At 48.2% G+C, this 15,130-nt stretch overlaps 1 protein-coding gene across 1 annotated transcript; it reads left to right on the top strand.

The window, feature by feature from the left end:
* Nucleotides 1–292: 292 nt before the first annotated feature.
* On the top strand, nucleotides 293–14,510 carry LOC138568854 (apolipoprotein A-II-like). The gene is made up of 4 exons (XM_069646638.1): nucleotides 293–408; nucleotides 5,691–5,769; nucleotides 8,067–8,214; nucleotides 14,229–14,510. Exons 2-4 carry the CDS (start codon nucleotides 5,718–5,720, stop codon nucleotides 14,329–14,331), a joined length of 303 nt encoding a protein of 100 aa, XP_069502739.1. The 5' UTR covers nucleotides 293–408; nucleotides 5,691–5,717; the 3' UTR covers nucleotides 14,332–14,510.
* Nucleotides 14,511–15,130: the final 620 nt, after the last annotated feature.

The following is a 15,130-nucleotide window of genomic DNA, read 5'->3' as shown; positions in this document are numbered from 1 at the left end:
AGCTCTGTTCCAACGTCCTAACCTCCACGCTGAGGGCAAAGTTTGCTGCGTGACTCGGTGAGGATGAAGTAACACGCGGGACTGTGTCATCCTCCATTCCGTTAGCTGTTGACATGTCGCACCACCAGACAGTGCTCCTTGGACTCCTGGCCTGTGTGACCTTTTTATGAGCTGCTTTAATCCTCCACGCTGGACAGGCCCAGACTCAGCAAAAGCAGCGAGATAACCGTCCGCTTTGGGGCGGTTGGTATCTCATTCAGCCAATGCCGATGAAGCATTAGGGGAGGACGGGCTCTATTGGGCAATATGGGCGGGCCTGGCTGGAAGTCGGGGTACAAATAGAGCCCCTGGGAAGAGCTGCAGGTCACAGTATCCCGGGTCTAACCAGACGCTCTGCTTATATCACAGGTGAGAGATGCCGCTTTACTTAAGGTTTGGGCTGATTTGTGGGGATGGAGGAACCATATGACCAATATAATTAGGAGACCTAACCTGTTTGCTAATTACTTTTTACATGGATTGCACAAGGCTGACAATCTATTAATAATAACAATAATTTGCTTTCTGACACAGCCGTCGGAAGCATTGTTTCCTCGTTCAGTGGCGCTGTGAACCGTGTAGCATCCTTGCCCCATTTAATGATAACTCAAGGTATCGAGCTCAGAAGCAGCCCGTCCCGCACCGTGGGGATTCGAACCCGTGTCCCCTGGGTTCCATGTCATAATGTCGCTGTGAAAGTCGCCAGGTGGGCGACTTTTTTTTAAAAAATTCTTTCCCCAAATATTCTAGAAGGGGTATAATTGTATATTATTACCTCCAATGCTAGCATGTTTGGGGGAAGTGTTCGATTGCGTGGAGGGTGCATACCCCTCATTTCCTGTTGAATATTCTCGTTAGAGCTCCCGATGCGGAAGAGTAGTGCTTCACCTGTGTACTTGTTTTACTGCCCTTTGTTTCGTAAAGCTACACGAGAAGAATCACCCTTGCGCGTGGCGCAACTTTTTTTTTTTTTTTACAAACCACACTCCATAAATAGACACAGACATTCTTTAGAGGAGATGCATGCAAGAAAGACTAACCAAGGTTGTTCGTGTTTTATTGCTTTCCAAATGTGTTTATTTCTAGCCTGCTCCTATTTTCAGGTATTGCCTCCCAAAGTAAATCTCACTCCTGATTTATTTTACTGCGTCACCCACAGGGCTCTCTTCCATCCCCAGGGAGGGTTGACATGGGCCAGGTCAGTCTTCTACTTCCTTTGCCTCCTGAGTCTCCCCTCTCTCCTCCCTGCATTCTCTCTATGTTTGACTTACCTCCTGCTCTCGCCCCCATTCCTTCCTCCCTTCACTCCTGTTTCTGCTTCCTTTCCTGTTCCCTTCTTCCCTCAGTCCTCTTTCTACCTCCCCATATTTCCTCCTTCCTTCACGCCTGATTCTGCTCCCTCTCCCATTCCCTTTCTTTCTCAGCCCTGTTTCTCTCGCCCCAATATTTCCTCCTTCATTCATTCCTGTTTCTGGTCCCTGTTCTGCTCCCTTCTTCCCTCAGTCTTGCTACTCTCCCTCTCGCCCCCATATTTCCTCCTTCCTTCAGGCAAAAAAGAGGATTTCAGTGATTTGACCAAGATCACACAGCAAACCAAGAGGGTGGCCAGGAATACAATGTGGAGCTATGTGTCTTGAGCTTTAACCACCTGACTGGAGCACCCACACAACACACTGAAATAACCCAGTCGAATTAAAAGTGCATTTTTTCTAGACTTGCTACAGCTCAAGCAGGAACCGGCAGGTTCCATAGGCGGTGTGCTTTAGGTGCGATGAGGAATCATGGGTGTGGGAGCTCTAACAAAGGTGTGTGGCCTAAATGCCCTGGGGTGGCAGGGGGGCTGGACATTTCTTGGCTCCAAACTTGGGCAGTGGGAGCCAAGTAGGAGAGGTGGATCACACTGCCATCATTACTTTCGGTCAGACTCCCCTCTCCTTTTGTTTCTCAATCACAGGACCCCCCACAGGAAGCCCTGACCCGCCTCTCCTTTTGATTCCTCATGAGAGGCAACAACCCCCTCAGGCAGCCCTTTAATTCAACATGGCGTCGGGTCACCGTCTTTGCTTAACAAACAAAACAAGAGGCAGGCACACTCCTTTCATACCTTTTGGTGTCCCCACCTCTCCTTTTTTCTAATCAGAAGCACCAACCACTGCATGCATCCCTTTAACCATGCAGCGCTGTTTAGTGAAAGGGCGTGTGAGGGTGTTGGGGTCTCTAGGTCTAGCCAAGGAAGCCCGGCAGAGTCCCAGCTCAGTAGCAGTTTTGGAGACTACCAGCTCCACCCCAGGCAGCGCTGGCCCACTTAAAGCCCTACCTAGGGCTGATGTTTTGGGATCAGACCCTGGTCTATGTCTTTGGCACTTGAGTTGATAGTTGAGGTATGGATGTTGATCCACTGGAAGAGCTTGCTTTACATACAAATTTGAATGTCTCCATCACTTCATCGGATGTCTGAGCTCTGCTGCGGATGCATCTTCAAACAAGGATACAGTGCTTTGAAGCCATACCAAAGACAGCTTTGCACTACACAATGCACCTTTGACATATCCTACACACTATTCCACCCTAACTCCTACATGTAGATATTGACATTTTTGACCCTTCCTTTGAGGACTTGTGGTTTAAAGCATGCAACATTTTGATCTCTGTTCTTGGGGCAGACGCCATTTCGATAGTTGTTCTTGGGGCAGACGCCATTTCGATAGTTGTTCTTGGGGCTGACGCCATTTCGATAGTTGTTCTTGGGGCTGACGCCATTTCGATAGCTGTTCTTGGGGCTGACGCCATTTCGATAGCTGTTATTGGGGCTGACGCCATTTTGATAGCTGTTCTTGGGGCTGACGCCATTTTGATGGCTGTTCTTGGGGCAGACGCCATTTCGATAGTTGTTCTTGGGGCTGACCCACAGTTGATTGGGTTTTATTCTTTATTCTTCGACTCTAGTATTTCAGGGGAGGCCGCCAGAGCAGGACACCATGCTCACGTGCCTTATGATGGTCGCTCACGTCCTGGCTTATGGGGGCTTTTGGGTTTTACTGAGATGCGTTAGTATGTTCTGGTTGATTAGGGGACGTGTGTTTCATGGTTGATGGGCTAGCAGGGAAAGTTCTCCCCTAGCTTGTAATGAGCAGTCATGTCCTGGTTGATGAGAGCCATTCTTGCCCTGATTTATCAGCTGTTCTCTCTCTTATGGCAGGTAGCTATGTCCTGGGTGATGGGTAGCAGCTGTTTGTTTATTCTTCTGTTTGATTTTGGGTGGTGGCAGGGTTGCACTATATATATATATATATATAGGACACATTTTGTGGCGCCTACACACAAGTGCTTCCAGGCGTCACAAGACAAGATGGGGGCGGGGGACATGGGAACCACAAAAGTAGAACTACAGAAACGGTTATATTGGCCTTGTGACGATCCTGCCTTTCAGGTGCTTTCCTCTCCCTCTCGGTTTAGCTCCTCTGTGCCATTACAGAAAGTTTTTTTCCCTGGGTCTCCCTGGAAGGGACTTGGCATGGTCAGACATCAACCCCTTGCTTCCTGTGCCTAGGGTCTGAAGCAGCACCTCACTGGTGATGCCCCACAAGGCTGGGCCATCTCTGGGGTTGCTTGTGTCCCCACGGATGGTAAGGCAGCTCTGGCTGGACTGCACCCATAGATGGGAGGGTCGTTGCGATGTGCTACAGGGATTAGTGGTGAAAGTGCCTACTCAGCCCCAGACTTGGTAACTTGGTTGAGCCCAATGAGGGCTGTGCCTGCCGGACTCGGTTTGTCCGCTTCTGTAACAAGAGAGACGAGATGCAAACATTGCATGGAATGCCCCCATGTGAACTCCCATTTGCTATGGGCTGTTAGCTCAAACGTTTCCTTCCAGTGGTGGATCCGGGATTTCTAAAGGGGCCCTGCAATATTTCAGGGGGTATAGAAAGCGAAGGGGGCCGAGGGTTTTAGACATAATGATGCATTTTTCTTCAATTTAACAGCACCCTAAATCGGGAACAAGGGCAATTTTGAAAGTATAACTGCATGTTTCTTGTACCAGGTGTTTCTTCAGGTGTGTAGAGCAACGTACATCTGGGTGGCCCCTTAAGCCATATTATTAGGTCCGTATGGTGAGGTAGGCATGGATGGACCATTCAGCCATGTCTTCCGGTCTATTGCCCTCGAAAGTAAAGAACACTGGATCCTTGCGTGGTAGCTTTTGTACTATATCGAAATGAGGGTTCTATGTAAAGTCACCAGGTAGGCGAGTTTTTTTCCCTGCACCCCTAAAACTCTTCCTCCACATATTCTAGGAAGGGTATTATTTACTATTCTAACTCCAGCCCTAGAATATTTGTGTAAAGTGCTTGATTTTCGTGGGATCTAAATTTGGGGGACATCTCGCCCCTAGCAACCTTTTCCCAGGCGAGTTTATCACTGGATTGAGATGTCAAATAATTAGGGGACTGACCCCTCAAGCCATATTCTTGGCCAGATAAAGCAAGGGAAGCATCTCATTGCTGGATAGATGTCTCGGCTTCATCTGGTTTATAAACTGTTGGTGAATTTGCTGGACCTGTACGTAGGCCATGAACCCTAGGAGTTTGGAAGGGATTTAGCTTTATTCACCAAATCCGATCCAGCAAGGATTTCTCTGGGAGACCCTCACCACCTGCATCTGTCACGGAACAGGCCTCGTTCACTGATCTGACCTCCCTGCAGGTGTCGCCCCTCAGCATGCATCCCTTTATAGGGGGCAGCACTGCCAATCCTTTGCTGGCTCTGATAATGGGCCGACAATGCACACCTCTGCCAATGGGGGTTCCCCATAGCCTTTGCCACCACTCAGGCCTCAGTCATTGGGGGGCAGACCTCATCCTTGATTCCAGCTCACCTTACCTTTTGGGGACCCTGCTGACTTCGGTCCACTCCTCCCTGATCCTATGCCTGGTCTGCTAGAAAGCCTGCTCCACCCCGCTCAATCCCTGGGGTGAAACCAAGGGTAGACTTGTCGGCAAAGGCACTCATTGCATGCAGCGACATTCCCACAGCTGCACCTTAGGCCACCTTCACGCGGCAAGGGAGGGTTCGAATGGTGAGGCATTGCTTAAGGGTGGTAAACCCTTAGAAAATGACCTACGCACTTAAAATCAGAGACATGCTATGCCATGCTGGCCGCCTTTAATTTGATACAGGAAACGGTGAGCTTTGTAACTATTGTTCTGCCTCGTCCACCTGGGATGTGAAGTAACAGAGATGGGGCGGTGGTCTGACACTAAGGGTAAAGTAGCAATATTTCAATAGAGAGACTGTCCTTGATTTCATCCACCCCGATCCAGGGCAATGAGCAACCACCTACTGCCCCGCAATGGCCATGCCCTCAGAGTGAATGGTGATAAGGCACACTATCATTAGTGAGGGGCACGGGCTCTGCCTGGACCTGCGCCATCAGGCCTTTCTAGGACTAATTGCCCGCCTTATGCCCTGCAATATTTCTGATGGATACCTTAGGGCCACAAAATAAAACTATCTGCCTCAGGCCAGGGTGCCAAATTGAGCGGGTCTCTGACCCAAAATGCTGGCTTCCATTCCACTGGTTTGTCATTTATGTAGCCTGCCTATTCAGAACACGGAGAGATCATTTCATGCCTCTTCCTTCACGTTTGCAGCGTTAACGACGAGCACACCCCGCAGAGATGAAGGTTTTCGTGGTGGCATTCCTGCTCCTGGCCGTCAGCAGCCTGGAAGGTAAGAGCACAGATTGCAGAGCTATCACGTATGGGATACTGTAGGGGCGTGGAACTGGGCCTAGTGATGTCCCAAATCATGTTGGAATGGCAGGCAGGGGGGCGGAGGGGGATGGGAGGTGGGCGTATGTGTGTGTGTACAATCTCGACACAGTTTAACAAGTCATTCACTGCTACTCACTCCAAGGGATACACATAGGAGAGGCCAGCCCTTTCCTCTCCCCACCCTCTCTAGTCGCCAGCTGCCATTACCACCACCCTCGTGCTCTGAAATGCTGTGACATGTTGCACCAGCCTGCTGAAATTGACCAATAAATAAAATGCGTTCATCTCCGCTTTCTTTTGCTGCCCACTGCCCAGCCTGTTCCTAAACACTGTCCTACGCCACCCAGTGGCAACTGCACCTGCTCCTCTTAAGCGTCTCTCAAGTTACGCTTGTCTTCATTTTAGCCCACGTGACTCTTTCGCCCCCCTGGAGGGGCCGCCGCTCTGGATGACTGAGAACACGCCAAGACTGGAAAGTCACCTTGACTCTTATTGGAAATAATGCTTAATGCAACACATTAATCCGGGTGGCCAACAACCAGCAAAAATGACAGCAGAGTAGACTACACCTGTACAATGAAGGGTTTGGATTGGTCAATGGGGAAACTCCACAGCTGAGGCCATCATCCCACCCAATCCCATGGATGCCGGAACCAAAGAATCAAAGAAGGCTATTGGTGTCGTGGGAAGCCGAATTGCACACCCAAATCTCTGCTGAGGTGCCCGTTGAGCCTTGTGAGCAAACTAAAGGAGCACCATTTAACGCACGTGTCCACCTAGTACACTACACAATCCTGGCGTTTTTATAGAACCCCCGGTGTGGTTGCACACTCTGGAGGATAGCTCAGGGGCAATGGGTTTATGTAGTTTAATTGCAGCGGTGGTGGAGCTTGTGAATGGGATTAGGTAGCTGCATTCCAGCGGTGGTGGAGCTTGTGAATGGGATTAGGTAGCTGCATTCCAGCGGTGGTGGAGTTTGTGAATGGGATTAGGTAGCTGCATTCCAGCGGTGGAGGAGTTTGTGAATGGGATTAGGTAGCTGCATTCCAGCGGTGGTGGAGTTTGTGAATGGGATTAGGTAGCTGCATTCCAGCGGTGGTGGAGTTTGTGAATGGGATGCGAATGGGATTAGGTAGCTGCATTCTGGCGGTGGGATTAGGTAGCTGCATTCCGGTGGTGGTGGAGTTTGTGAATGGGATTAGGTAGCTGCATTCCGGCGATGGTCGAGTTTGTGAATGGGATTAGGTAGCTGCATTCTGGCGGTGGGATTGGGTAGCTGCATTCTGGCGGTGGGATTAGGTAGCTGCATTCTGGCGGTGGGATTAGGTAGCTGCATTCTGGCGGTGGGATTAGGTAGCTGCATTCCAGCGGTGGTGGAGCTTGTGAATGGGATTAGGTAGCTCCATTCCGGCAGTGGTGGAGTCTGTGAATGGGATTAAGTCAGCAGCTAGGCTGATTTGTCGTGGAGGATAGCTGCGCTCTAAAGACTGTTGAGGTGATCATGGAGGTGTATAAGTATGTGTGCAGCTAGGCCTAATTAATTGAGGGATATAGCTGCATTGTATTGTTTGTTGGCGCTGAGGAGAGAGTTAGCCTATTGGTAAAATAGACACTGTGGCAGTTTCAGCAGGGTGCTGAACAACTACGCTCCTTTTCAGGTGACAGCTCCCTGCTGGCTGACCATCTCATGATAATCGCACCTCACCCGTGGCTCAGACTATTGTTCTCCTCTCTAAGCAAGGAGGGCCTCCGACCATCGTACTGAAATGCCGCACCCCCACCGCCCCCACCCCGAGCTAGTGGTGGACTGGCCTATAGAGATCTCTGGAGATTTCCCAGTAGGCCTCTGCACCCTGGGCTCTTTTGTGTGGTATTTCCCCATTTTCTCGTACCAAATCACCAACTCAGTAACCCCCAGTCAATATGATGTTTACTGTCACTGTGACGTCATGCAGGTTCCAGCAACAGCAATTCAAGTTAGCATTTTTTGGTGCTGGCATCTGATCATTTTGAGGTAGTGAACGGCACAATGGTAGCGGAATGGTAGGTAGGAACCCAAAAGAATTGCAGATGTTGATGGAGGAGCGAAAATGAGCAAAAAACAACACGTACGAGTGAAGTTGGATCCGCTTAAGAAGGTGTGAGGGGGATCAGGGTTTGTTTGAAACGTGACCATGAAGCAGCATGTTGTGAAATAATGTTTCTGCACTGGCTCTTTTTGTAATGCCCACTCGTTATTTTTCGTCCGAACAGCTGCGGTGGTGAAGAGGCAGGCACAGAGCCCTATTCCCGGCTTTGATGAGCTTTCGAAAATGTTCTCTACATGGGCAGATGTAATAACCACTGGCACCCAGGACATCATCAAAAAAGTTCAAATGGAGGAGCTGCAGTCACAGGCCCAGTAAGTACTCGTTCCCCCCATATTCTCTGAGTCCCAATCAGGGTCTGACTGGGGCACCCAACTGTCTCGGGCGCCAATGAAAATGTGTCCCACAGTTGCAAATGGCAATCCATTCCTTGTGTGGTAGACTGTTTGGGTAGTACCCAAGGGGGAGGTTTTTGATAATTCGTTTTTTATTTTATTTATTTGTATAGCGCCGGAGCCCGCAGGCATTAGGGTGCCAGGAGACATGAACACAAAAATACAGACATAATAACAAGACAAGTCCGGTCTCAGAATTCATTTTTGATGATGGGCAAGTTTAACAAAAGAGGAAAGTTTTTAAAATGTGATACACATTGTTCATTTTAAAGACTATTTATTCAGTAACACTGGTCAAAACTACTAGACGCACAGTGAAGTAAGTCATCAAACTGGTCCACTTTGACCAGAAAAAAATGGCCCAGCCCCACACTAGCATTTTGTGCTTTTGGGTCGGTTATTTCCCTATTGCCCTATACGGTCTCAAGGACGGAAAGCTGGGTTTCCGAGTATCCAACATGAATGCTTGAAATGAAAGACATTTGGGGGGGGGGGTTGGGGTGGTTTGTGTCTTGTGTAGGTAAATTGTGAGTTTTCCTGCGAGGTACCTTGAAAATCGGGGATGTTTGCAGCCCTCCAACACTGGCACTGGTCATATATTAATTGAAGGGGCCTAACCTGATTTCCAGGGATTCCCAAGAGCACTGAGTCTACAGTAATAGCATCAAGGAAAGCACAACCCCTCCTCAGCTCTTATCTAGATATTGTGCACAATGTCATCGGAGCCCAATATAAATGTTCTGGGAGCCAGTTATACAATGAATGCTCTCCCCCAGCCAGTGCCGGATTACCCATTAGGCCAAGTAGGCACTGGCCTATGGGCCCCACTCCTAAACCACTATAGCGCATAGAAGACCCAGTGCCGGATTACCCATAAGGCCAAGTAGGCACTGGCCTATGGGCCCCAATCCTAGGCCACTATAGCTCATAGAAGACCCGGTGCCAGATTACCATTAGGCCAAGTAGGCACTGGCCTATGGGCCCCACTCCTAGGCCACTATAGCGCATAGAAGAGCCAGTGCCGGATTACCCATTAGGCCAAGTAGGCACTGGCCTATAGGCCCCACTCCTAAGCCACTATAGCGCATAGAAGACCCAGTGCCGGATTACCCATTAGGCCAAGTAGGCACTGGCCTATGGGCCCCACTCCTTTTAGAGGCCCGTGACAAATGATCAAAATAGAGTGGTGCCAAAAATTAAAAACGTATTAGATCATTTGGAAACGTACCAAAATGGGTGCACAAATGAGGGTGACACCATTACTGCGCCCAAGCAGAGCGGGGGTGTCCCCCACGCTCCTTGGGTGCAGTAACAGAAGTCGGGGTTGCCGGTTAGTTGAAAGTTTAGTTAGTGGGAGGAACTGACACCGCAGGGATAGCAGAGTTTAGGCAATACACAGAAGTGTGCCGCCATAAAGGTAAGTGGGTTGGGGTGGTCGGGAAGGGGAAAGCGGGCGGGGGATGCGGGCTAAGTGATCGGTTTGATAACTGCGCCACACTGTAACTGGCGTCGACATTTTCTTCGGCGCAGTTACGGGCGGCGCAGTGATCACATAGATCGATAACTTGCGAGTGGGGGCCCACTCATTTCAACGCCTAGTGTCCTCCACAGGGTTTAATCTGGCACTACCCCCAGCTATACACAGTCTGATGGCACCTGCTTTTCCTTTTATTGTCTATTGCTATTCTATATACACAATTCCCTAAGGATGCCTGTGCATAGGGGACTTGCCTGCACTCCGGACATGTTTCAGGCTGTCTTTGGGGAGAGTAATAGCCATCTCCAGAAGCAATGGTAGGATGATGTCTGAGACATGTTTCTTCCCATCCAACCCCTGAAGATGTCTGAATGAGTTTCTATTTTTCAATTTTGGAAACATTTCAGTGTTAGTGGGCGTGTTGTGAAAAACGAAACAAAGCCCAGTGTGCGGTATGTGTTTAGTGATTCAAACACACAACCCTTTTATCACCCAAATAACACACAACCCTTTTATCACCCAAATATTATTCAACGGTACAGATCTGCGGCCATTATTATGTTCCAAAATGCTCTTTGATCTTTGTATCCCCAGCAGCCAGGAGCCCTCGTTGCTGCTGTCTGTCACCTTCCACTTTCTCATAGGGGCATTTCGAAGGAATACAATAAGAGTGCCCCAGAATCTCCACCTTGAAATGATGATCTACCAGAAATGAATTCATATGGTTATTCTAGGTTTTCATAATGTGCTCTGTAAAACAAAGGTAATATCCTGGAAGTGATTATTGGAAATGAAGATCGTAACATTTTAATACCAGCCATTTTACAATGTTAGTAAAAATACATTTTTAATAGCTTATTTTTCAGGGAATAGACACTATTTTGTCTCTCAAAATGACCTTACTTCTTGCAAAGATTCACACTCAGATTAAAGCCCATGACCTGTACCTTCTGTGGAAAACAAGGCAACTGCTAAAGTAACCAAAATATAAATAACAAAGACATTTCTAGACCCTGCATCCCGGTCCAGTAGTCCATTAAAAGGTCTGTCAGAACCACAGAACCTCCTGCACAGCCTATCCATACCACCCTTACCTCCCCTGGTATGGACCCTCAGTGCTGTGAAAATATTCCTGCAGGACACACGCAATGTTGGTCTTGAAATTCCAGCCCATTCTATTACTTAGGGGACAACTGTCTCGCTGTGGTGGCTCTAGCAAATGCACCCTGATAACAGGACTCTCACCCACAGAGTAATGCGTGAGTGAGAGCGCGAGCCAGGTAGAGGCCGGGTAAGTCTGCCAAACAGAGCGTGAGCCCGGCAGACAGAGCGTGAGCCCGGCAGACAGAGCGTGAGCCCGGCAGACAGACAGAGCGTGAGCCCGGCAGACAGAGCGTGAGTGAGAGCGCGAGACAGAATGAGAGCATTAGACAGGGTGAACGCTCTATCAGTGAATGATATACCAGGGTAGAGGTGATCACATTTATTTGACATTTATTTGTGATAGCTGCGAATACAATGCAAACTCATCCATATAGTCTTAGCTTCTTACACATTATACTTGCTCCCCCTAGAATATCTTTGTTCTTCCGAATTAGGTTTGCTAGGGGCTCTCTGCAATGGTCGTAGTGTGTGCGAGTAGTTGGGAGCGGTCCTCCACTACTTTTAAAAAAAGGTTTACTGTTCCTATACTTTCCTTTTCAAAAGAAACCGTTCTGGAATGGTTCACTTTTTAAAATAAAAGTGTAGGAAGAAGCTGAAACTTGCACTGCACTAAACATTCCCTTCAACAGCAGGTGTGCTTGTTTGGGAGTTTGGATTGTGTGTGCGGGGGGGTGGAGGAGGGCATGGCGATGGGGTTTGTGGAAGGGGGCGGTGGACAGGCCAGCAGGGAACATGGTTCCACTACTTCTTTTCATGCACTTCAAACACTGGCTCTATGTACAAGGCAGAAATAAGAGGGGAAAGTGGTCAGCCCTGCATCATTCCTGCTAAATATCGATGATCTTTAGAGGAGTACTAGCTACTGTATAAAGTGACCACACAATAACCACTAACCAGAACGTATAGTGTAAAGGGACCTGTCCAATGTGACTGCTTTATAGATTTTGGGCATGATCACACTGCCTCCCCTGCCCGTGCTTCTACAGAAGAGTGATACATAAGTCATCTTCTTCCAAAGCTTAGTGCGTGTCCCTATTGGTTCGAATCGTTGCAGATCTGTCACTGGTCAGTCCGTTTTTATGCTTGGTGTGTTCCAAGTATACTCTGGTTCTCGCTCCATACTGATGGCAAGGATTTCCCTTGCTGGCCGGGGTTCGGGTTCACCGTGCTCCGACAGAAGGCACTGACCAGTGATAGATCTGCAACGACGCAATCCAATAAGGACATGGAATAGTCATGAAATAGAAATTGACAATTTGGAAGGAAACAGAAGTTTCAAAGAACTGCTATGTGTATCAACCGGACAAGTAGAAGACTTAATATATGTTAACCGCCTTGAGAAAGCCCATCGGGCGAAACCTTGTGGCCTTACGAGTTGGCTGCACATTGGACTTATATGTCAGGTTGACAAGTCACCAATCTACTAACACACTATTGTTTATTATTATGTAACCAAGCAACATCTATTCTCCCAGTCAATATCTAAAAGCTTGAACAATAAATATCTTGCATGATCATGTTCTATTTGTGTGAGTTGCGCTTATAGCAAGGGAACCTGTTCCTAGATTTGAGGTTGCCTCATAAGGGGGATGGTCCAACCATCCTCAAATTATTAGCGGCAAACAACGGCATAGGGAAATTGGGAGATCACATGACAGCGCTGTGCATCCGAGAGTGCAGTAAGTAGAAGGCAAAGATAGGTGAACATGTCAGGACACTGCTGGCTGAATTCACTGCCCCCCAGGGTATGCACTTCCCAGTTCACCTCTTCAGCATGGGCATTTCAAGAGGTCCCTATAGAAGGGCCACCACCTGCCCAAACAGATCCAACTACAAAACCAATGATTGCAATTTATTACACATTTATGTCTTGCCAAATGAGGTCGAGGACCTTCAGAGAGACAATAGTTTGAATGTTTCTTTGGCTACCCGGGTTTTATTTATTTATTTAATTATTTCAATACTTGTACCAGACGCATCACGCCCAGAGGCCCCAGAGCGAGTGTGGGCTGCCCTTGAACTGCAGCGTCTCAGATCTTGAAATGTTATGTTTGGTGGCGTCAGAGACTTCTTGATGCCTGTCCTGTTCAATGTTCATTCGCATTATTTTGGCTCCAAAGGAGCAAATGTTTGGTTCATGACTAGAAGTTAAACGTTTAGCTTTGTGCTGGGTCATGCTTTGTGTTTCAGCTTCTGATTGGCTTTTGGGCAAAGGGTCAGCATGACGATTTTTCGCCCCTTCTGTATGATGGACCCCAGGAAATAGCCCAATGGGGACCACATCCAAGATGGAGCTGTGCTCTGGCAAAACTTGTCTTGCCAGAGCACCGTTCCTTGTAGACCCAGATCCAAACCCCCCCGACCCCCCAAGTTGAGGAAGCTCCTTGCCCCTAACTTCCTCGAGTCTCCTGAACACAGTGCGGTTGGAGCCTCAATGCGTGCAGTGAACAGCAAAGACTGGATCTGCTCACCAGCTCAGCCCAAACTCAAACCATGACGTAGTCCAAAGCTGTCTATATGTCTCATGCTTTGCACACATTTTACTGTAACGGTGACTATTCTGACAATTGAAATGAGCATCTTACCCAGTGTGCATTGCAGGCTCAGAATGAATAAACATTTGAATAAACGATCACAGACATGTTTGATACATTCGTAGTTATGCTTATGTTCCCAAAATAAACGTTTTTTTTTTAGGCGTTACAGCCAGCATCCTATATTCAAGGAACCCACATTAATCGACACCTAGCTACGCCTCTAGTTTCACCCACACCGCTGACAATCCAACCTCATTTCCCCACGTGTGTGAAGGGTGGGTGAGTTCCCCCGGTACATTTTGCCCATTTCCAGCTCTGCTCCCCTCTCTTCACACAGATCATCTCAGGTGTGACCCTTGTGCGCAGCAGGTCCTGAGGTATTTTAGGATGGCAGCAAGGATGTATTGCCCCATTAAATATCTCAGATTGCGCCTTGTCACCTGCGCGATCCGTACAATGGGAGTGATTCTGATACCCCTAGAATGTGTAAACAGGCAGTCTGTGAATGTACGTTCTCTAGTTTGGGTTTCTTATGCATGGGATAGCGGCTAGAGGAACATTTCCCGCCAAAGTCCTTTCTCCCAGAAACGTGACTCTACCGCAGTCCTGAAGCCTTCCCTTCAGCCGTGGGAAAAATCTTTGTGGGCCAAACGCCAGGCTTCATTTCTATGCGTCACATACGCAGATCAGAAAAAAGGAGAAAGAAGCACTCTAAAAAGCACACCATTTGACTAAAAACCTGCTCTTTCCCTCAGGGGCTTCGTGGACAAGTCCAAAACCCACATGGAGCCAGTCAAGGCAGAGGTGAACAAGTTCCTTGAACAGATAATGAAAATGCTCAACAACCCGGGACAGTAATACTGAGCCAATCAAGCGACGGCCGAGGACAACGCCACTGAGCCGCACTCTGGATTATGTGAATACTTCTGTATAAATGAGTCTGTCAACTAAATGTGTGTGAAGAAAAATGTAAATTGTTATAATGGTCTAATAAATTGAAAGTAACTTATCAATAAAAACAAAATGAAACATAAGAAGACGGTTTATGATCTCTTGCATCCGGATGCAAACAGTCTGTAACTGGGATACAAGGTTTGGAAAATGTTACCACCGCCAAACATCCATGCTCCGTGCACTGCCTGTCTGCGGTACCGCTTCTTGCCACGCTGCAGCCATTGACCCAAGAGCGATGCCCCCTCTCCCCTGCCCTCTCACAACACCTTGCCGCCCCCAAAGTCCCACCGAACCGCTGTCGTTCGCCTATAAGCATGGAAGTGTTGTAGTGCGGGGAAGCTGGGCAGGTAAGTCAGAATGCAATAACCAAACACCCCCCTTCCCTCAGAATGGGACATACAGTACCATAATCATGAGACCAAACAGCCAGGTAAGGTTGAAAAACCTCGGCCAGAAGCTTTATTAGACAAACAGCTGTGTGTAAAAAACCAAACAACAAAAACAGAATGGTGAACAACATTTTGGGGAACATGGGATCAGGTGAGCGGGGACCCTACTCGACCGTAGGGCCAACTCGAGGCTGGTCCCTGCCGCCCTTCACAGAAAAGCTTGCAACTTTATAATGGCATAGCGTTGAGCCGTGTCTTATTTTATTTTGCCACTTCCTTCCTTCTTTTTATCCAGGATATTCCCTTTTTTTATT

The sequence above is a fragment of the Ambystoma mexicanum genome, chromosome 1p (genome assembly GCF_040938575.1).
Source record: "Ambystoma mexicanum isolate Mex_15411 chromosome 1p, UKY_AmexF1_1, whole genome shotgun sequence".
Lineage (NCBI taxonomy): Eukaryota > Metazoa > Chordata > Amphibia > Caudata > Ambystomatidae > Ambystoma > Ambystoma mexicanum.
Note: the sequence above shows the minus strand (reverse complement) of the source record. Positions and strands in the feature narration are given on the sequence as shown.